Below are 23,089 nucleotides of genomic sequence, written 5' to 3'. Positions count from 1 at the left end.
TAGATTGGTGTTAACTGAGAGAGGGTTATATTCATTTTTCAGGATCTTGGTGTCACTGGCTAGACTAGCGTATATTAACCATCCCTAATCGCTCTTGAGAAGGTGCTCTTGAATTGCTGCACTCCTTCTGGTATTTGTTTTGAAATATTTATGGGAAGGAAGTATAAAACATTTACAGAAAATGTGTTTATTTAGAGCCAGTTAGTGTGCTTGGTAAGCCACTAAAAACTCACTTAGATATTGTATAAATAAGCGTAAGATCCTCAGAGGGGTTCGATAGTGGACTAGTTCATATCCAGCTTATGTTCGCCTCTGTACAGGTAATTTCCGTTGATTCCACTGGAAAAGCCTGCAAACGTTGCAACCTGAGGTGGTGTGTTGAATCACTGACAGGAACTTTTGATTTCCTCATTAAACTGTGTGGAAATCCTGATCTTCTTGTCAGTTCTCAAAGTAATAACAAAGAAGAACAGTAGTTTCATCATCATTGATCCAGCACAATGCAGACCAATGCTTATACTGTAGTTTGTGTTCCCTACCTCTTCAGATTCATCATTATCAACCTGCTCTGCAAAATAAAACAACCATTGACCTCTTTGTCCTTGCTAACCAATCCCCCTTTTCCAACCATTTTCTCTTCAAAGTCCTGAATGTGCTGTCACCGCCCCCCCCACCCCCCCCCCCCCCCCCCCCCCCCAAATCCATGGCTGGCATTCTGGGAGCTCTATGTTCAAATCCATCCATCTGGGTTGGATTTGAACAGCTGTTATCAAAGCCAAATGTAACGCCCTATGTGACTTGAAGAGCAACCTTTATTTCCTGGAGACACAAGAGACTGCAGATGCTGAAATCTGGAGCAACTCAGCGGGTCAAGCAGCATCGAATTGTCGATGTTTTGGGTCAAAACCCTGCATCGAGACCCTTATTTCTTATTCGTTCTAGAAATCATATTACGCATCCAGCAGAAAACTTAATAGCATCCACTTTGTAACTATTACAACATATCTGTGCAGCTGACTGTTTTCATTTAGAGGAAATGAGCCACTCTAGATGGAAAATTCTTCCACAAATTTGGTCTCAGTGTAAATCTGTACTTCAAGCAGGTGGGGTGTTTATCAGTGGCCAAGTCTTCCACTGGGCCACAAACCAGCCATGATAACCAACTGCTTTTATGTTTAATCCTTCCTTACTTCGAGCATGTGCTGCAGAGCAATCTCCCATCAGATCAGTGAGTGCCTGCATAGCACCAACCATCACTGAAAGGCTCCGAGGGGTCTGAACTGGATGTCAGTAATTCAAAAGCATTGAAGATCTTGTAAAAATTAAACACGTGATTACATTTTTAAAGATATTGAAAAAAAGAGATAACACTTATAATCAATTAAATGCGTTTAAATGAGTTCTGTTAAATCATTCCTCCAATGCAGTCATTGAGTCAAAAGGAATTGATGTTTCTGCAGACTTCCCAGTGTCTGGAAATTTGCACTCAACTGCTAAATGTCAGAGTACATTTGGGAAATTTACGGTGATCAGCCACACAGCAGTTCAGGACTTGCACATTCACATTGGAGTCCTGAACCTCTGCACCGCTGAAGACCATGACTTTTCTTTCACAAGATGTGGGAGTCGATAGGGGGCCAGTATTTATTGCCCATTCCTAAAAGTCAATGAAAAGGTGATGGTTAGCCATCTTCTTGAACCACTGATGACATCTACAGAGGTCCAGGATTTGTCCCAAAAACAAAGATCGGTGATATAATTCCAAGTCAGGGTGGTTTATGATTTGGAGGAGTACCTGTAGATGGTGGCATCGCTTGTCCATCCTGCTCCAGTCTTTCTGGTGGTAGAGGGCGTGGTTTTGGAGGTGCTGTTAAAGAAGCTTTGGTGGCTATCAGGGAGGCTGTCTTGATCTGATTGGTGGGGAACTACTTTGGTTTATATAAGTATCATTATATGTTTCATGATATGTTCCATCACACTGGGCGTTTCCTTTGTAAATGATGGGCAATCAAGAGGTGCATCATTCATTGCAGGATAACCAGTGTCTGTCCTACTGTGGCAGCAGCTTCAATGTTTTTGGAGCTTTTCCTTTGATTTCCACTTTCTTTAATTTTGCTGGGGCTCCTTGAAACTGCTTCTGGTCAAATCCTTCCACCGTGTCAAGGGCAATTACTCTTGCTGTAGAAATTCAGCTCTTGTTCATGTTTGGACCAAAACTTTATTGAAGTCTGTAGCTGAGTGTTGCTGGCCAAACCCTCCCTGAACACATGACGAAGTTCTTGATAGATGCAACTGTAGGAGGTGTAACACCTGTCCCAACACCACCTCCCTCACCAGCAACCAGGTGAGGCAAACATTCACATGCACCTCCTCCAACCTTGTTTATTGCAATTGGTGCTCACAATATTGGTGAGATCAAGCGCAGACTAGGCTGAGCACCTTTGCTCTGTCCACAGTGGCCATCTCAAGCCCTGGTTGCTAGCCATTTCAATTCCCCTCCCTATTCTCTCTCCTGATCCACCCAGGTCCTCACACACCCCCTTCTTGCCAAATCCTCATCCCAAATCCCTGTCACTCTGTTTCTTTCAGGCTCCCCCACCTAGTCCTCCATCTGCCCACCATACCTCCATTATCTGGTTCCATTCACCATCTTCCTTTCCATAATCTGCAGCCCTTTGTTGTCTCCATCAATCACCTCCTGGCCTCTGTTGCTTCCTCCACCCCTCCCTCCCCCACCTGACTCCATCTGCCCATCATCCCCTCCTCACCTGGTTCCACCTATCACCTGCCAGCCCCTGCCTCACCCCTCCCTCTCACCTCTTTGTACTGGCTATCTCCACTCTACACTCTTAGTCCTGATGCAGGGTTTCAACCCGAAAGGTCAACTATCCCTCTGCCTCCACAGATGCTGCTCCACCCACTGAGTTCCTCCAGTAGTTCTTTTTTTTTGTTGCTCCAGATCCCAGTATCTCTTGATAAATGTTGCTTGATACAGTTTGGGACAGCTTCCATCTCGTTGTTGATGATTAAGAGTAAGATGAAGGTAGTAGTGGAAGCTGACTCTTCAATGCACTACTCAGGCAGTGCTGCACTGTTAGATGTTCTCTTTTGGATGATGTGTTAAACCAAGACCATCTTCCCTAGATAATGCAAAAATTCCAGTGTGTTAGATAGTGGATAGTTACTAAAATCATGTTGCTAAAATCAGTTACATTTACAATGTTTAAAAGACATTTGGACAGTACATGGATTGGAAAGGGTTCGAGGGATATTGGCCAAACACAGGCAAATGGTTTTTGGCCAGGCAACTTGGTTGGTATGGACGAGTTGGGCCGAAGGGTCTGTTTCTGTGCTGTATAACTCTACAACTCCATGACTGTTAGAGTTTGCTTGTAAGTAGCCTTCTGCTAGTTGGGTTGCCATCTCTTCAAATATATTCCTGGAGGTCTGATGACAGTCCATTCGATCTCAATAGTTAAGGGTATTCTGCAGCTTACTAAGGTTATTCTAAAAGTTGTGCATTTAAGACAATTTTTTTTCCTCTGAGGGTTGTAAGTCTTTGGAACTCTCTTCAAAGAGCTGTAGAAGCAAAGTCTTTGATTATTTTTAAGGCAGAGGTAGATGGATGTTAAGTAGTGGGTGAAAGGGTAGGGTGGTAGATGGGAATGTGGAGTTGAGGTTGCACTCAAGTCAGCCACAACCTTACTAAATGCCAGAGCAGGCTTCAAGGTCAAATTGGCCTACTACTGATCCTAATCTGTATGTTCATGGGAGCTCCACTGCAGATGGCTGTCCAAGTACTAAAACACCCACCATTCATTCTCCTTTAATTCCTGCCAGTGAGCCAATTGAGTTTGAAATTTCAGTTGCTGGACAGAATTCATAGTTATGCAGCACAAGCCCTTCAGCCCAACTGGTCCATGCTGACCAAGATGCCCCATGCAAACTAGTTCCATGTGCCAGCATTTGGCCCATAACCTTGTAAATCTTTTCAATCCATGTACACGTCTGACTGACTTTCAAAAATCGTCACTGTACCTGCCTCAACCACTTCCACCTGCCTGCCACCCATGCTCCCCCTCCGCATTTCATCAATGTTCTTTCTGACAGCTTTTAAATGTCTGTAGTAGACAGGGATACCTTATCCTACTGGAAATTAACTAAGTACACAAAAGTTAAATACGTGGCACAGTGAGTAGAGCTGCTGTGTCACAGCTCCAGAGACTAGGGTTCAGTCCTGACCTCATGTTCTGTCTGTGTGGAGTTTGCACGTCCTCCCTGTGATGGCGTGGGTTTCCTCCTGGGTGCTCCGATTTCCTCCCACATCCCAAAAATGTGTGGGTCGGTAAGTTAATTGATTATAAGATAAGATTTCTTTATTAGTCACATGTACATGGAAACACACAGTGAAATGCATCTTTTGCGTAGAGTGTTCTGGGGGGAGCCCGCAAGTGTCACTACGCTTCCGGCGTCAACATAGCATGCCCACAACTTCCTAACCTGTACGAGTTTGGAATGTGGGAGGAAACTGGAGCACCCGGCGGAAACCCATGCAGACACAGGGAGAACGTACAAACTCCTTACAGACAGCGGCCGGAATTGAACCCAGGGCTGCTGTAAGTCACCCCCAGTGCATAGGTAAGTGGTAGAATCTAGAGGGAGTTGATGGGAATGTGAGGAGATTAAAGATGGGATTAATATAGGATTAGTGTAAATTAGTGATGGACTCAGTGAGTCGAAGGGCCTGTTTCCATGTTGTATCTCTCAATCTACGAAATAAAATGGATAACCATTTACCTGCACTTTTCTGTGGTTGAAATCAAGATTGTTGCCTCTATTCAAATTTAAAACTAAGAGGCAGGAGGCTGAGTGTGGCGGTCCGTTCCGCTCGGCACGTAAGTGTTGCACTCCTGGTGAGGCCAGTGGAGGTGCAAGGGGTCAAATGCACTGATATCTGACCTTCAGCTTGTCCCGAATTTCCACACTGGTGTGGAGGTCAGGAGTGGACTGGGGGGACATAGCTGGGGGTCTCTATAAAGCCAGTGACCAGAGGCATGTACAATTCAACCCAGTGTTTGTCAACAGCCTCGTTTCTTACACAGAGAGTATGTTGTACAAATTTGGACAACTCCGAAACAAGCTGATAGATTTACGAACTTGTGATTCTTGATTAAACAAAAAAACATTTTCCTAGCGATAAGTCTTGATTTCAACATAGCGAGCAGGCAGAAAAGGGGAACTGCATACAGAACTGGCACATGATGGGAGAAGCAGATGTGACTGAGGCTGTATCAATCGACAACTACAATCTTTCATCCTTAAAACCCAGCTCACTTCATTAACTTTCAGTTCCCTTGGTTATGGCAAAGAGAGGTTACAATGTTTACCACTTAATTTTATAAATATTCCATTGGTTTAATAATGAAATTTAAATATTGCTCCTATATTGATTCCTTTTTTAAAAAAAGGGAAAGCAGAGCTGTAGATAAAACCTAAATTGTTAAATAAATCAGTGAGTACAAACTTCACTATATTCAGACATTGATTGAAGATTGTATTTTATTTAACACATGGTTCTTTCTGAGGTGTTTTAAAAGTGCAAGCCTATTAAATCTGCTTTGTCTGCTTTTCCAAAGACCCACATGGATGGCAGTGAGCATTGCACCAGATATGGTTCTTACTCTCCTCGAAGGCATGACCACAATTATTCACTACTGCCTGTTAGACCCTTCCATACAGTACCACCAGGTGAGTTACACATTCAACTACTGATGTTTTGCCAGCACCAAAAATATAACTCTGGCATCACATAGAATAGACAAAATTTAAACAGGGCTATAGATATCTAAGAGTTTTTTTAAAAAGTCAACAAGTTAATGGAATTTCATAACACAGCCTGAAATGTACAGAAAGAATTGCAGTGATAAACTATGCTGGTGATTAAAACATATCCCTCTCTTTTCATCTTTATTTGGCTTATTATGCAGTCTGGGGACTACAACATTATTTTAGCAGCCAGTTGACCAAAAATTAAACCTCTTTCTGATAGCTGTTGCTGTCCCTGCATTTGCACAGATTTCAGCTGTTTCCTCTTCCATTGGCTGCTGCTTTGTACTGTTGATTAGGACTCAAAGCTAATCTCAGTCAGTCAAATAACATAATTCTTCCATTTGTATGCTACAGCTGACAGCTTGCTAATTAAAGGAATACTTAGTGGAAAGGGGACTCAAAATTCAAGCTGAGTCTTTAAATGTTGGCTCCTTGTCCTTTCCCTTGTTTAACTGAGATGTTTACACCATGATTTTTGAATCACTACTGTGGATAACTTAATTTGAACATCTGAATGCTCAGGAATGGTGTGTTTTTAATTCATGGAACTGGAATAGACCATGGGTTAGACTCCGTGATGGAAGTTGTCCTGCCCCTGTTGAACTTGGCAGCCTGAATACAAGGCCTTATTTGAAGTTGGCCATCCCTAAATTTGGTGCTGGTCTTGGAAATGGAAAATGAAAGTGGTGTTCTGGAGCTTTGGCTGAGGCACATTACTGTGAGAATGAGAGGATTCCATCTATCAGCACAAAAATTTACACTCATGTCAGTTTCCTTTAAACACATGCTGATAACAGCCCAGTGACAGTGGCATGATGTTGCAGCTAGTGCTGCTTCACAGCTTCAGAGACCTGGGTTCAATCCTGACCTACAGTGCCGTCTTTGTGGAGTTTATGCCTTCTCCCTGTGACCGCATCAGTTTCCTCCCAAAATTCTAAAGATGTGCACAATTGTTAGGCTAATTGGCCACTGTAAGTTGCCCCTAGAGTGTAGATAAGTAGTAGAACCTGGGGGGAGGTGATGAAAATGGGGCAAAAATAAACAGGGTAAGTGTAAGTGGGTGCTTGATTGATGTGTGGACTGGTGGGCTGAAGGACCCCTTTCTGTGCTGTACATTTCTATGACTCCATGGCATTCCTCACTTTATACCTCACTAGTTGTTACAAGGACATTTATTGAGTATTGTTTGTTTTCAATTCAGCAGCAGCACTCTACAGCCAGCTCTTTCACATAACCCTAAGACATTTTTCAGTGCTGTGACATGCTGAAAATCGATGAGGGGGTGACTGTGAAGATATACAGAACTCCAATGTAGGAAGAAACAAATGAGGTTGTGATTTATCAAGGTTCTTTTTGTACCTTGCCTGATCAGTGGTGGGGTCGATTTCAAATGCTGGAATCACATATGAAAATTTGGCGATTAGTCCCTAATTTTGTGAACAATTAAACACTTCCTTCTGAATAAGTTCTCCTAAGTTTCAGTTTATGTCGTCCAGTGAGCCCTGAGTTTGAATATAGCTGTTCATATACACTGGTTCTTGCACCTGTTTTCCCCCTGAGTAATTAACTCTGTCTGAGGGGGCTCCAGCTTAACCAGCTGTCTGATAGGTAGCTGGTTAAATTGGACTCCCCTCCAAAGGTACTCCAGCAATACCACAGATGGTGTAGAATTCAATATCTGGTCCAGAAGGCTGCAACATGCCCAGAGAGAAGAGGAGGTGTTGTTCCTCAAGTATGCATTGGACCTCATTGTAACAGTGCAGGAGGCCACAGACAGAGCTTAGAGTGGGGTGGAGAATTGAAGTGGTCAGGAAATGGGAAGGTCAGAGTCACCTGGAATGAAGAGCTGTCGTTACAAGGAGAAATTGGATAAGCTGGGTTTATTCTCACTGGAACATAGGAAGCCGAGGGGTGACCTTATAGAGGTTTATAAAACTATGAGGGGCATAGATAGGATAGATGGTCAGAATCTTTTTCCAAGGGTAAGGGTGTTTAGAACTAGAGGGCATAGGTCTAAGGTGAGAGGGGAGAAACTTAAAGGAAGTCTCAGGGGTAACTTTATTACACAGGAGATGGTGGTTATCTGGAATGAGCTGCCAGAGGATGTAGTGGAGGCAGATACATTACCACATTTAAGTAGCATTTGGACAGATACTTGGATAGGAAACAAGTAGAGGGATATGGGCCTAATGCAGGCAAATGGGATTACTGTAGATAGGCATCACGGTCGGTATGGATGAGGTGCGCTGAAAGGACCTCTTTCTATGCTGTATATTTCTGATTCTGAATGTTTGCAAGAATCCTGTGTGAAATGTCAGGTCAGTATCTACAAGAAGTCAATGCTGCTGTTCTGGAGATGAGAGATGAGCACTTGCCTCCAAATCTAAGCTTTCATTAAGAGTTGGTGGAGGACGATTTTACTTTTTGCCTGTGCTTTTGGGGCACAAACCAATATTGAATCAGACAGCGTTATGAGTGAGCACCACTCTAACTCTGTTTTGGGTTTCATAGAAATAGAAACATAGAAAAGCTACAGCACAATTCAGGCCCTTTGGCCCACAAAGCTGTGCCAGTTCTGGATCCACAAAGCAATGTCCCCTTGGATTCCATGCCTCCTTACTTTCTCAATAAGCCTTGCATGGGGTACCTTATGTAATGCCTTGCTGAAATCCATATACACTACATCTACTGCTCTCCTTTCATCGATGTGTTTAGTCACCTCCTCAAAAAATTCAATCAGGTTTCCTGGGAGTCCTTGTCCTATTTCAGTAATCCTCACTCATCCCTGCCTTACTCACATTTGTCTTGAATGTTCACATTATTTTCCTTTTGCTACACTCCTTCACTGCTATCCATTTCTTTCAACGTTTTCCTTTCACTCTAGGCTCGTATTCTCCTGCTGTTCTCTTTACACTGTTTATTTCTTTCCTGTTCACTCACTCTTCATTCTCCTGACTTTCCTGCTTTTGTCCCTTTCATCTTTTTTGTCTCCCCAGGTGTGCCCAGGGAGAGGTGCCAGAACTGAGAAATTTGGTGAGTTACAGGCAGTAGAAAGCCAAGCTCAGGAGGACAGTTACTGGAGCCTGGGTCCATTACAAATAGCTCTATCTATCAGCTGATGGGATGTAGTGCTTTTGTGGTGAGAATTCATCAGAGTGTGGAGTCTGGTATGCAGAGGCTGTTACTATGCAGAAAATCAGTCCATAAGAGCCTGCATTATATAGCGAGTCTCCGGCTGGTGTCCTGCAGAACAACAGAGAGGGAAAGTGGGCACTGTAGATTGTGCTGACAAATCTCTCTCACTGTCCCTCTTTCCTCTGCACCCCAGCATCCTTCGCCCATCCCCTCTCCCACACATCGTTCGTAAGAAGGATTTAAGTTAAGAATCCATGAGGTTGCATGCCACAAGTCTTAAATTTGATTTTTAGAAACCTCTTTTTTTTTCCCTCATCAGTTCCCTGAATTGAGAAGTCTGGTTTGGGGATTGTGGTGAGGATTGCTTTACAAAGGGTGCGCCTTCATTGAAGTGATGTACTGGTTCTACTGCAGCTACAAACTGTGAATGAGAGTGCATCCTGACAGTTGAAAAAAAGATAGATTTTGTGCACTTTCGATGTGTATAGAAATGCTCACTTCAACAAACGCTATTTTTTTTTTGAGGAATGCTTCAATTATATGTCAATCTGGTTAAGAATTTCAACCAGTGGATTCATCAAAACACTTCTGAATCCAACAACAGAATTCCCAATTTAAAGTTCCTTCCTTCTGTAGCTTTTCTTCCTATGCCCACACTATTTCCTCTGTGTCTCCTTCTTTATATCCCTTTCTTTGGCAGTATAAGGCTATATTTGTGACTTATGCAACCTACTTATGTTATCATGTTTTAGTTTTTAATCCCTATGTTATTGAGTATAACTGTGTTGGCAATTTAATGACATCATCATCATCATCAAACAGATCACTGATTAAACAATTGTTCGGAGATCTTGATTCAACAACTTTTGAAAACATGAATCCTCATAGCCAGGGGTCTGCCATCTTCCATTACAGTCTGATTGGCTTTCTGGCAACCTGTAACATAAGAAACATCAGCTTCCTCTGAAGGTGTTTCTATCCCTAATCACCAACTTTATTTTGCTGTGTTGCTACATTTTATTTTCCCTGTGATTCTTGTTTTGGCTATTTTGTGACAACAAACAGGGTAAAATTTCCAGACCAAAGAACTGCAGAGGTAAAAAAAAATGTTGCATAAAGCTCCACTGCAGTAGCTTATGATTCACACTGGAACTTGGGAAGCTTAATCAATTAAGAAGCTGGATGGCAACATCTACAGTGCCATGCAGAAGTTTGGGCACCCCGGTCAAAATTTCTGTTACTGTGAATAGCTAAGCGCGTATAAGATGACCTGATTTCCAAAAGGCATAAAAGTTAAAGATGACACATTTCTTTAATATTTTAAGCAATATTACTTTTTTATTTCCATCTTTTACAGTTTCAAAATAACAAAAAAGGAAAAGGGCCCGAAGCAAAAGTTTGGGCACCCTGCATGGTCAGTACTTAGTAACACCCCCTTTGACAAGTATCACAGCTTGTAAACGCTTTCTGTAGCCAGCTAAAAGTCTTTCAATTCTTGTTTGGGGGATTTTCGCCCATTGTTCCTTGCAAAAGGTTTCTAGTTCTGTGAGATTCTTGGGCCGTCTTGCATGCACTGCTCTTTTGAGGTCTATCCACATATTTTCCATGATGTTTAGGTCAGGCGACTATGAGGACCATGGAAAAACCTTCAGCTTGTGCCTCTTGAAGTAGTCCATTGTGGATTTTGAGGTGTGTTTAGGATCGTTATCCTGTTGTAGAAGCCATCCTCTTTTCATCTTCAGCTTTTTTTTTACAGACGGTGTGATGTTTGCTTCCAGAATTTGCTGGTATTTAATTGAATTCATTCTTCCCTCTACCAATGAAGTATTCCCCGTGCCACTGGTTGCAACACAAGCCCAAAGCATGATCGATCCACCCCCGTGCTTAACAGTTGGAGAGGTGTTCTTTTCATGAAATCCAAACTTTCCTGCTTCCTCACCACAAAATTCAGCGTCAGAAGTTTGCAAAGGAACATCTAAACAAGCCTGATGCATTTTGGAAACAAGTCCTGTGGACTGATGAAGTTAAAACAGAACTTTTTGGCTGCAATGAGCAAAGGTATGTTTGGAGAAAAAAGGGTGCAGAATTTCATGAAAAGAACACCTCTCCAACTGTTAAGCATGGGGGTGGATTGATCATGCTTTGGGCTTGTGTTGCAACCAGTGGCACGGGGAACACTTCATTGGTAGAGGGAAGAATGAATTCAGTTAAATACCAGAACATTCTGGAAGCAAACATCACACCATCTGTAAAACAAAAAGCTGAAGATGAAAAGAGGATGGCTTCTACAACAGGATAACGATCCTAAATACACCTCAAAATCCACAATGGACTACTTCAAGAGGCACAAGCTGAAGGTTTTTCCATGGTCCTCATAGTTGGCTGACCTAAACATCATCGAAAATATGTGGATAGACCTCAAAAGAGCAGTGCATGCAAGATGGCCCAAGAATCTCTCAGAACTAGAAGGCTTTTGCAAGGAACAATGGGTGAACATCCCTCAAACAAGAATTGAAAGACTCTTAGCTGGTTACAGAAAGCTGTGATACTTGCCAAAGGGGGTGTTACTAAGTACTGACCATTCAGGGTGCCCAAACTTTTGCTTCGGGCCCTTTTCCTTTTTTGTTATTTTGAAACTGTAAAAGATGGAAATAAAAAAGTAATATTGCTTAAAATGTTAAAGAAATGTGTCATTTTTAACTTTTATGCCTTTTGGAAATCAGGTCATCTTATACACGCTTAGCTATTCACAGTAACAGAAATTTTGACCAGGGGTGCCCAAACTTTTGCATGCCACTGTACATCAGGAATCCTCCCATTTCAAAGAACTTTGCTTCTGTCAAAGAAAAGGGAAACGAAACGAAACGAAAATGAGCATGCCCTGGTCTTCCCTTGATCAATATGTGCAGGTTTACGCCTCGAAGGCTGAGCTTATGAGCTACTGGGGTCCACTAACTACCCTGTTTGTGCATAAGGACTATGGGAAATGACATACTCATTCTCCAGGATTTTGCCAAGAAGGACAAGGCAGTTGCACAGACTAAAGGGTTCAAAGATTGAACTAATGAATGGAAAAGGGGCTGCTACATTGATTGGATGTACACCATGCACCCCCCCATTCAGGAGAATGAGGACGACAAATTTATAGCCTACTTTCAAAGAAATAAAAAAACAATAAATTAATAGGAGCAGAAGCTGCAATTATCTCAATTTAGATTGTGGGGGGAAAAAAATCAAGAAGAGTGGTGATTTCTACTCAACGATGAAGGCTGCAGTGCACATCTAATTCTGGACAAGGAAGGAGGCCAAAAATTGTGTGCAACGGCAGGCAAACATCTGGAGCACTCTGGATGTCAAACGTACTGGAGGTCAATGTATGACAAGTGCTGGGCACAGACTACAGCAGAAGGCTAGTTAGGCAGAGAGAATGTAGGAGGAGATTGGAAAAGGATGCAAGGGCAAAGTGAAATTGTGAGAAAGTATTAATGGATGATGTTAAAGGGAACTCTAAAACCTTTCATGTATGTATAGATGACAAGTTAACAGAATGGTAATGTTGATTATCGATAGAGAAGATCTTTGTGAAACGGGGATGTATCTGAGAGAATGAATGAATACTTTGCATCTGTCTCCACAAGTTGGTCAGATGAAGTTGATGCAGGAAGTAGGAGAGATGATAATAAACTGAACATCCAACCTAACGATTGCAGGCTTCTTAACTGGCCCCAGTTTTTGCTTTTTTTTTTGTTGCTTGCTTTTAGTATCTGTGTATTGTTGGCAAGGGCAGCACTTATTTCTTATGCCTGAGTACTCTAGAGAAGGTGGGGGTGAGTTCCTGCCTTGAACTGCTGCAGTCCTTCTGGTGTAGGTGCTCCTACTGTGCTGTTGGGCTGGGAGTTCCAGGATTTAGACCCACTGACGATGAAGGTCAGGATGGTGTGTGACTTGGAGGGGAACCTGCAGGTGGTGGTGTTCCCATGCATCTACAGCCCTTGTCCTTCTGTTGATGGAGGTGACAGGTTTGGGAGGTACTGTCAGAGTAGCCTGGGCAAGTAACTACCATACATTTTGTCGATGGTCCACACTGCAGCCACTGTGTGCCAGTGGTGGATGGAATGGGAAACAAATAGAACTAATAAAAGTGAATGAACATTCAGGGTGCTGTAATCAAGCAGGTGTAGATCTTCATAAAGTTGATGGCACTGCACTCAGGAAAGTAGAGAGGTCCACAGAGCCTTGTTGACACTGCCAAAGTCCTGACATAGTTGGTCATGTCGCTGTCAAAGTGCGGACAGAGCTGGTGGTGTTTCTCACGGGCAAATCCCTCAACGTGCTGGTCTCACCTGTGCATGGGAGAGGTCACATGACTAACCTAGTATAGACCTCCCTTATCAGAATCAGATTTATTATTACTGTCTTATAACATGAAATTTGTTGTTTTGCAGCAGCAGTACAGTGCAAAGACAAAGTTATTATAAATTACAAAATAAATAAAAAGTGCAAACAAAAGGAATAATGAAATAGTGTTTATGGTTTCATGGACCATTCAGAAATTTGGCGGAGGGGAAGAAGCTGTTTCTGAATCATTGAGTGTGGGTCTTCGGGCTCCTGTACCACCTCACTCATGGTAGTAACGAGAAGCGGGCATGTCCCAGATGGTGAGGGTCCTTAGTGATGGCTGCTGCCTTCTTGAGGCACCGCCTCTTGAAGATGTCCTCGATGGTGAGGAGGGTTGTGCCCGTGATGGATCTGGCTGAATATACAACCCTCTGCAGCCTCTTTTGATCCTGTGCATTGGAGCCTCCATACCAGGCTGCGATGCAACCAGTCAGAATGCTCTTTACCGTACATCTATAGAAATTTAGAAGAGTCTTTAGTGACATACCAAGTCTCTTCAAACTCCTAACAAAGTAGAGCCGCTGGCGTGCCTTCTTTGTGATTGTATCATTGCGTTGGGCCCAGGATAGATTCTCCAAGATGTTGATGCCCAGGAGCTTGAAGCTGCTCACCCTTTCCACTGCTGACCCCTCAATGAGGACTGGTGTGTGTTCTCCCGACTTCCTCACAATCAATTCCTTGGTCTTACTGACGTTGAGTGCAAGGTTGTTGTTGTGACACCACTCAACCAGCCAATGTATCTCATTCCTGTACGCTGCCTCGTCGCCATCTGAGATTTTACCAATGACTTTGGCAAATTTGTAGATGGCGTTTGAACTGTGCTTGGCCATACAGTCATGAGTGTAGAGAGAGTAAAGCAGTGGGCTAATATGCATCCTTGAGGTGTGTTTGTGTTGGTTGACAGCGAGGAGGAGATGTTATCACTAATCCGTGCTGACTGTGGTCTCCCGAAGAGGAAGTCAAGGATCCAGTTGTAGAGGGAGGGACAGAGGCCCAGGTTTAGAAGCTTGGTGATTAATACTGAGGGGATGATGGTGTTGAATGCCGAGCTGTAATCAATTAAACAGCAGCCTTGCGTATGCTTTGCTGTTGTCTAGGTGCTCCAAAGCAGAGTGGAGAGCCAGTGAAACTGCGTCTGCTGTAGACCTGTTGCGGCAGTGGGCAGGCAGGAATTAATTCTAGCCATATCCAACCTCTCAAAGCACTTCATTACAGTAGATGTGAGTGCTGCTGGTCGATAGTCGTTGAGGCAGCTCACCCTGCTCTTCTTGGGTACCGGTATGATTGCTGCCCTTTTGAAGCAGGTGGAAACCTCTGACTGCAGCAGTGAGCGGTTGAAGATGTCCTTGAACACTCCAGTTGGTCGACACAGGTTTTCAGTACCTGGCTAGGTACACCATCGGGGCCTGATGCTTTGTGAGGGTTTCTTTAAGTCGAGGAATAGCCAAGAGAAGTGTTCCACTCTGCTGAGTTCTTCATGTCATTCACTTCAGCAGCTGAAATCTGTGCACTGAAGTTGAAAATGTTATTTTTATTCCATGGTTTTGATTCTGGAAATGAACACAATCATGCTTAAATCAACAATGCCACTTTGAACCAAATGCTAACTGTAATTATATGAAACAATGGGGTTGAACAACCTGATAGCATCTGAAAATTTACATTGGATGCTTTAGCAAAGGACATCTGTTATTCATTGTGAAGAGCAACCAATGAAAAATAGCGCTGATGAGCCTTTCATCCTGTTATGTTCAATGACAGAATGAAACCTTAAAACAAGCAGAGTCATAGAGTTATTCAGCACAGAAACAGGCCCTTCAGCCCAACTCATCCATGCTGACCAAATGAACTAATCCCTTTTGCCTGCGTTTGGCCAATATTCCTCTAAACCTTTCCTGTCCATGAACCTTTCCTTTTAAATGTAATTGTATCTGCCTCTACACTTCCCCTGCAGCTCGTTCCATACACCAACCACCCTTTGTGTGGAAAAATCTGCCTCTCAGGCACCCTTTAAATCTTTCCCCTCTTACCTTAAACCTATGCCCTATAGTTTTAGACATCCCCACCCTGGGAAAAATGCTCTCACCATCCACCTTATCTATGCCCCTCAAGATTTTATAAACCTCTATAGGGTCACCACTCATCCTCTTATGCTTCGGGGAAAACAGCCCCAGCTTATTCAGTCTATCCAATTTCTCCTTATAGCTCAATACGTCCAGTCCCGGCAGCATCCTTGTGAATTTTTTTGCAGCACCCAGCTTAATCACATCCTTTCCATACTGAGTGACCAGAACTGCACACAATACTCCAAGTGCGGCCTCACCAACACCTTGTACAGCTGTAACATGACGTCCCAATTCTTGTACTCAATACCTGCACTGAGTTGGCAGCTGGTTAGTAATAATGAATAGGCAGGAGCTAACCAAGTTAACTAAATAATCTTGGCTAGCTTCACACTCCAGTTATCTTGATTCCACTGTCCAAGGACTCAACAATTCTAGGCTTAATTCTTATGAATTTATTGCATTTGGCCAGTGATTTTGTTTAAATTTCACGCTATGGCCAACAAAATTATGTGAAGTTATGTTGTTGATGCCGATGAACTTTTTACTTCAGAATCTTCAATGACCTGAAACATTCCCCGCAACGTAATGGGTTATTTTTGGCAATTATCTAATAAACTAAGCAATCTGCTGTGACTTTGCATTTAACTGTCATCTTCAGGTGACATGATTTGAGAAATAAAGGCTCAAAGAGAAGGAACATTCATCCCAAGCTGACTAAGGATGGTATCAAGAGTAAGTTAGCAAGAAATGTAAAAGCAGATCATTAAGTGTGAGTGAGTAGAGGAAGAGCTAAATAAACATTGGTCCTTTGGAAGATGAGACTTGAAAAATAATGGAAAATAAGGAAATGACAGGAACTATGAACAAATATTTTTAGCTTGAAGACCCTAAAACCATCCTAATAATAGTAGTAAATACAGGAGCAAAGGGGTGGGGGGGGGGGGGGGGGGTGAGGTGGGAGAGAGAAACTTAAAACACTACTGTAGGAGGAAAAGCTACTGGGTAAACTAATGGTTCTAAAGGCCCATGGACCTGATCGCCTGTATCTTAGGGTCTTGAAAGATGTGGTGGCAGAGAGAGTAAGTGCATTGATTATGATCTTCCAAAGTTCCCTCGATTCTAGAAAATTAGAATATCTTAAATGTAATGCTGTATTCAAGAGGGACGGGAGACAAAACAAACAGGAACCTATTGCCCAGTTACCCATAGAACCATAGAACAATACAGCACAATACAGGCCCTTTGGCCCACCGTGTTGTGCCGCCCTTCAAACCACTCCTAAGACTATCTAACCCCTTCCTCCCACATATCCCTCTAACTTAAATTCTTCCATATGCTTATCTAACAATCTCTTGAACTTGTTCAATGTATCAGTCTCCACCACCACCCCAGGCAGCGCATTCCATGCACCAACCACTCTCTGGGTGGAAAAACCTCCCTCTGATATCTCCCTTGAACTTCCCACCCATTACCTTAAAGCCATACCCTCTTACTTTTGAGCATTGGCGACCTGGGAAAGAGGTGCTGGCTGTCCACTCTATCTATTCCTCTTAACATTTTGTATACCTCTATCCTGTCTCCCCTCATCCTTCTCCTCTCCAATGAAAACAGCCCTAGCTCCTTTAGTCTCTCCTCATAATCCATACTTTTTAATCCAGGCAGCATCCTGGTAAATCTCCTCTGCACCCTTTCCAATGCCTCCACATCCTTCCTATAATGAGGCCAACAGAACTGGACACAGTACTCTAAGTGTGGTCTAACCAGAGTTTTGTAAAGCTGCATCATCACTTCGCGGCTCTTAAGCTCGATCCCCCAACTTATGAAAGCTAACATCCCATAAGCTTTCTTAACTACCCTATCCACCTGCGAGGCAACTTTCAGTGATCTGTGGAAATGAACCCCCAGATCCCCCTGCTCCTCTACACTGCCCAGAATCCTGCCATTTACCTTGTACTCCGCCTTGGAGTTTGTCCTTCCAAAGTGTACAACCTCACACTTCTCTGGATTGAACTCCATCTGCCACTTGTCAGCCCAGCTTTGCATCCTATCAATATCCCTCTGCAAGCTTTGACAGCCCTCCACACTATCCACACCACCGATCTTTGTGTCATCTGCAAACTTGCTAACCCAGCCCTCCACCCCCTCATCTAAGTCGTTAATAAATATCACAAGAAGTAGAGTTCCCAGTACCGATCCCTGCGGGACACCACTAGTCACAGCCCTCCAATCCAAATGCACTCCCTCTACCACAACCCTCTGCTTTCTACAGGCAAGCCAATTTTGAATCCACACAGCCAAGCTTCCCCGGATCCCTTGGCCTCTGACCTTCTGAAGAAGCCTACCATGCGGAACTTTGTCAAACGCCTTACTAAGATCCATGTAGACCACATCCACTGCACTACTCTCACTAATCTTCCTGGTCACCTCCTCAAAGAACCCTATCAGGCTTGTGAGGCAAGATCTTCCCTTCACAAAGCCATGCTGGCTGTCCCTAATCAGACCATGTTTCTCCAAATGCTCATAGATCCTATCTCTTAGAATCTTTTCCAACAGCTTACCCACCACAGATGTAAGGCTCACCGGTCTGTAATTCCCTGGACTATCCCTACTACCTTTTTTGAATAAGGGGACCACATTTGCCACCCTCCAATCCTCCGGTACCATCCCCATTGACAACGAGGACTCAAAGATCCTAGCCAACGGTTCAGCAATCTCTTCCCTCGCCTCACGAAGCAGCCTGGGGAATATTCCGTCAGGCCCTGGGGACTTATCTGTCCTAATATTTTCTAACGACTCCAACACATCCTCCCTCTTAATATCTACATACTCTAGAACATTATCCTCACCTACACTGTTCTCAGCATCATCAAGACCTCGCTCCTTGGTGAATACTGCTTCCACAGCTTCCAGGCACATCCTCCCACCTTTGTCTTTAATCGGACCTACCTTTACCCTAGCCATCCTTTTGCTCTTTATGTACAAGAAAAAAGCCTTGGGATTCTCCTTAATCCTACTCGTCAAAGCCTTTTCATGTCCCCTTCTCGCTCTCCTCAGCCCTTAAGTTCCTTCCTTGCTATATATTCTTCACGAGCCCTGTTCGATCTTTGCTGCTTACACCTTTATGTATGCTGCCCTCTTCTTCCTAACTAGTTGTTCCACCTCTCTCGTCACCCACGGTTCCTTCACCCTACCATTCCTTCTCTGCCTCACCGGGACAAATTTATCCCTAACATCCTGCAAAAGATCCCTGAACATCGACCACATCTCCATAGTACATTTCCCTTCAAAAATGTCATCCCAATTTACACACCCAAGTTCTCGCCTTATAGCCTCAAAATTCGCCTTTCCCCAATTAAATATCTTCCCGTCCTCTTTGCTCCTATCCTTGTCCATGACAATTCTAAAGGTTATGGAGCAATGGTCACTCTCCCCCAAATGCTCACCCACTGATAGATTATTCCAAACGTCTGCCATGAGGAAAATGCTGGAGCCATTACCAAGGAAGCAGCAGCAAGGCATGTAGTAAATTGTAAGTCAATCAAACAGTCGATGCGGTTTTATGAGTGATTTATGTATTTTGTTTGACAAATTTATTGGAGTTTTTTGGTGTAATGAGCATGGTGGAGAATGGGGAACTAATAGATGTGTATTTCAAAACATTTCATATGCACGTAAGAGTTCATGGCATTTTTGATAATATATTTGTATGGATGGAGAACTAGCTAACTAACAATGCAGAGAGTCAGGATAAATGGGTTATTTTCAGTTTGACAAGCTGGTACTACTGGGATGCCATTTGGATCAGAAATGGGGGCCTAACTCTTTATATTAATGACTTAGATAAAGGTACCAGACATATTATAAGCGAATTTGCTGCTGATGCAAAGGTAGCAGGCAAAGAAAGGAGTGAGGAGTTCACGCAAAGTCTACAAAGAGACTTAGCTGTGTAGGTGAGTGGACAAACATTTGGCAGATAGGGTATAGTGTGGTAAAGTTTGGTGTTACCCACTTTAGTAGGAAGAGTGGAAAAGCAAAGTGTTGCATAAATATAAAGAAACTGCAGAATACAGCTGTAGAGCGGGATCCTTGTACACAGTATACATTAGTACATAGCTACAGCAAATCTTTAACAAGGTAAAAATGTTGGCCTTTAATGCAACAGGATAGAGTATAAAAGTAGAGAAGTTTTGCTATAATAGTACTGTTGGTCAGACCAAACCTGAGGCACCCCATACAGTTTTAAGGATTGATAAACATGCCTTGAAGACAGTTCAGAGAAGAGTCACTAGGTTGGTTCTTGCAATGAAGGTGTTTCTTTTGAGGAAAAGTTGCACAGATTGGACCTGCTGGAGTTTAGAAGAATCAATAATGATCATATTGAGGAGATTAACAGGATAGATGCTGAGGGATATTTTCTTTCGTGATGGAACGTAGAACTAGGGGAGATGATTTCAGAATAAATGGTCTCCTATGAAACACGAAGATGAGGAATTTCTTCTTTCAGATGTTTGTGAATTTTTGTTATGCCCTACCTCAGATGGCTAAGGAGGCACTGAGGGGTGACTGGTGGGTGGATTTGTAGATTATCGGGGAGTCGAGGGATATGGGGCACAGGCAGGAAGATGGAGTTGAAGACAAGATGTGATCTTATTGAATGGTAGATAAGGCTTCAGGGATCGAATGGTCGATAAGGCTTCAGGGATCAAATGGTTTACTCCAATTCCAATTTCTTGCTCAAATTAGAATCTGCTTATGTGAACCAGCACTACTGGCATAAGTCAGTTCCCACTTTAAAGCTGCACATTGTAACACTTTTATAAATCCATTATAAATTCCCATGTTCACATTCATAATGGAAATTGTCTGCATAAACTTGTCCCGCTAATGAGACCCTCTCACGGTCAATAGTTCTTCTTGGGGAGCTGTCAAAGTCTGAGAAGGCAGTTTCCAAAATATTTGTGAATATCTGAGCATATAATGACAAAGTTTGACACTGTAAGATTTTTGTTATTTAATAGATTTTTAAGTTATTAAATGGATAATTGTCTGCTTTCCTATTTCAGTTCTTGGTTACAGTGGACCAGAAGTACTTGACTGAAGCACGAAATGGAATACTTTTTATCCTGTACACCATCATGTCATCCGTGAGCCTATTGTGGGGGATCCTACAAGTTGCAGACTCAACAGAGAGAACCACAGTTGCCTCTGCTGTTACCATCAACCTGGGATCCACAAAGGTGGGTGGTGCTGAAGTTTCCATTGCATAGTCATCAGAGTAAATTATAAAGCAGTCAAAATGACAGTCGGTCAGTTTATCTGCAGCAAGTACAAACATAATTAAATGATCTTATGAACTAAAGAAGTTTTAAATAGCTTTAAATTTCACAGAATTTATAAACTTTGCTCACTCCCATACACTTTGTCCTTCAGGAGCGGATATCTCCCATGCTTACCCAGTCTGGTATATTGCAACTCCAGTCCCACCAATCCAGGTAATTCTGTAGTGCCCTTTCCCCTGAAATGGACAATCAAGCCATGCAGTTGGGCAGTTTGGGATGGGCAATAAGTACTGGCCAATGTCACACAGATCCCAAGAAACAAATAAATAAAACAAAAACAACACCATACATTCTAAATGCTTTCTCCTCCCCTCCCCACTTTTTAAACTTGGGAGCGAAAAAACAAACTGCTGGAAGAACTCAGTGGGTCAGCAGCAAAGGGGTGGTCAATGTTTTAGGTCGAGACCCTGCATTGTCACGTGAAATGTCAATTTTTCCAGTGTAGAGAAATTAGCATATTTAATATTTCACGGGATTCATTTAAGGCAAGATTATTAAATTATTAGTCATTAACATTTAATCACTTGCTCAAACTTTGAACACAAGTATTAAGTTTTAGAAAGTATAGATGGTTTTATGTTACTAAACATTTTCTGTCAATAAACAATCATTGTGGTCTCAGTGTAAACTCAGCAATCAAACAACTATGACTGCAAGAAAAAATAATTGTGTGCAGTTCTGGTCACCTAACTGTAGGAAGGATATTTGTAAGACTGAAAGAGTGCAGAGGAGATTTACTAGAATGGCCGCACTAACCACCACCTAATCTGCTGCATTTTCATGGAGTTTATATTTTCTCCACGTGACCATGGACTCTTCAACTGGAACTTACGGTTGAAATCTAAATCATCATGGCAGTTTCTACAGGGATCCAGGAGAGCAGGGCAAGCAGTTGTCCCTCGTCTTCGCCAATTGGCTTGAAGAATCCTTATGAAAACAAGTAGAACCTAAACCAAGAAACCAAGAATTTGAGTAGACAGCCAGTATCTTGGTTGAAATGTCTAATACTAAAGGGCATGCATTTAAAGTGAGGGGGCAAAGTTCAAAGGAGATAGACAATAGGAGCAGAAGTAGACCATTCGGCCCTTCAAGTCTGCACCACCATTTTGAGATCATGGCTGATCCTCAACAATCAATATCCTGTTCCTGCCTTGTCCCCATATCCCTTGATTCCCCTATCTATAAGAAACCTATCTAGCTCCTTCTTGAGAGTGCCCAGAGAATTGGCCTCCACTGCCCTCTGAGGCAGTGCATTCCACAAATTCACAACCCTCTGGGAGAAGAAGTTTTTCCTCCCCTCTGTCCTAAATGGCCTAGCCCTTATTCTTAAATCATGCCCCCTGGTCCTGGACTTCCCCAACATCTGGAACATATTTCCCGTCTCTATCTTGTCCAATCCCTTAATAATCCTGTATGTTTCAATCAGATCCCCTCTCAATCTTCTCAATTCCAGTGTGTACAATCCCAGTCTCTCCAACCTCTCAGCATAAGACAGTCCCGACATCCCCGGAATTAACCTCGTAAACCTACGCTGCACGCCCTCTATAGCCAGGATATCCTTCCTTAACCCTGGAGACCAAAACTGTACACAATACTCCAGGAGTGGTCTCACCAGGGCCCTGTACAAATGCAAAAGAATCTCTTTGCTTTTGTACTCAATTCCTCTTGTAATACAGGCCAACATTCCATTAGCTTTCATCACTGCCTGCTGCACTTGCTCATTCACTTTCAGTGACTGATGAACAAGGACTCCTAGATCCCTTTGTATTTCCCCCTTACCTAACTCCACACCATTCAGATAATAATCCGCCTTCCTGTTCCTGCTCCCAAAGTGGATAACCTCACACTTATCCACATTAAACTTCATCTGCCAAGTATCTGCCCACTTACCCAACCTATCCAAATCACCTTGAATTCTCCTAACTTCCTCTACACATGTCGCACTGCCACCCAACTTTGTATCATCAGCAAACTTGCTAATGTTATTCACAATGCCTTCATCTAAATCATCAACATAAATCGTAAACAGCTGCGGTCCCAGCACCGAGCCCTGTGGCACCCCACTAGTCACGGCCTGCCATTCTGAGATGTGTGGGGCAAGTTTTTTTTTAACACAAAGTGGTGGATGTCTGGAATGCACTGCCAGGGGTGTTAGTGGAGGCAAATACGATAGCGATAGTTTAAGAGGCTCTTAGATCGGCACATGAATGTGTGGAGAATGCAAGGATACAAACATTGTGTAGGCAGAAGGGATTAGTTTAGTGAGGCACTTAATTACTAGTTTAATTAGTTCAGCATAACATTGTGGGCCGAAGGGCCTCT

General features: G+C 43.0%; 1 protein-coding gene across 6 annotated transcripts in view; it reads left to right on the top strand.

Moving 5' to 3' along the window:
- The window catches only part of dop1a (DOP1 leucine zipper like protein A), a 158,087-nt gene that overhangs the window by 95,174 nt on the left and 39,824 nt on the right, over positions 1–23,089 (top strand). For all 6 annotated transcript variants that reach the window (XM_052011959.1, XM_052011960.1, XM_052011962.1 and 3 more), the window contains exons 20-21: positions 5,637–5,748; positions 20,492–20,665. In XM_052011959.1, coding sequence (XP_051867919.1) covers positions 5,637–5,748; positions 20,492–20,665 — 286 coding nt within the window. The remainder of the gene's footprint in view (positions 1–5,636; positions 5,749–20,491; positions 20,666–23,089) is intronic.

Source organism: Pristis pectinata, chromosome 3 (genome assembly GCF_009764475.1).
Source record: "Pristis pectinata isolate sPriPec2 chromosome 3, sPriPec2.1.pri, whole genome shotgun sequence".
Lineage (NCBI taxonomy): Eukaryota > Metazoa > Chordata > Chondrichthyes > Rhinopristiformes > Pristidae > Pristis > Pristis pectinata.
Note: the sequence above shows the minus strand (reverse complement) of the source record. Positions and strands in the feature narration are given on the sequence as shown.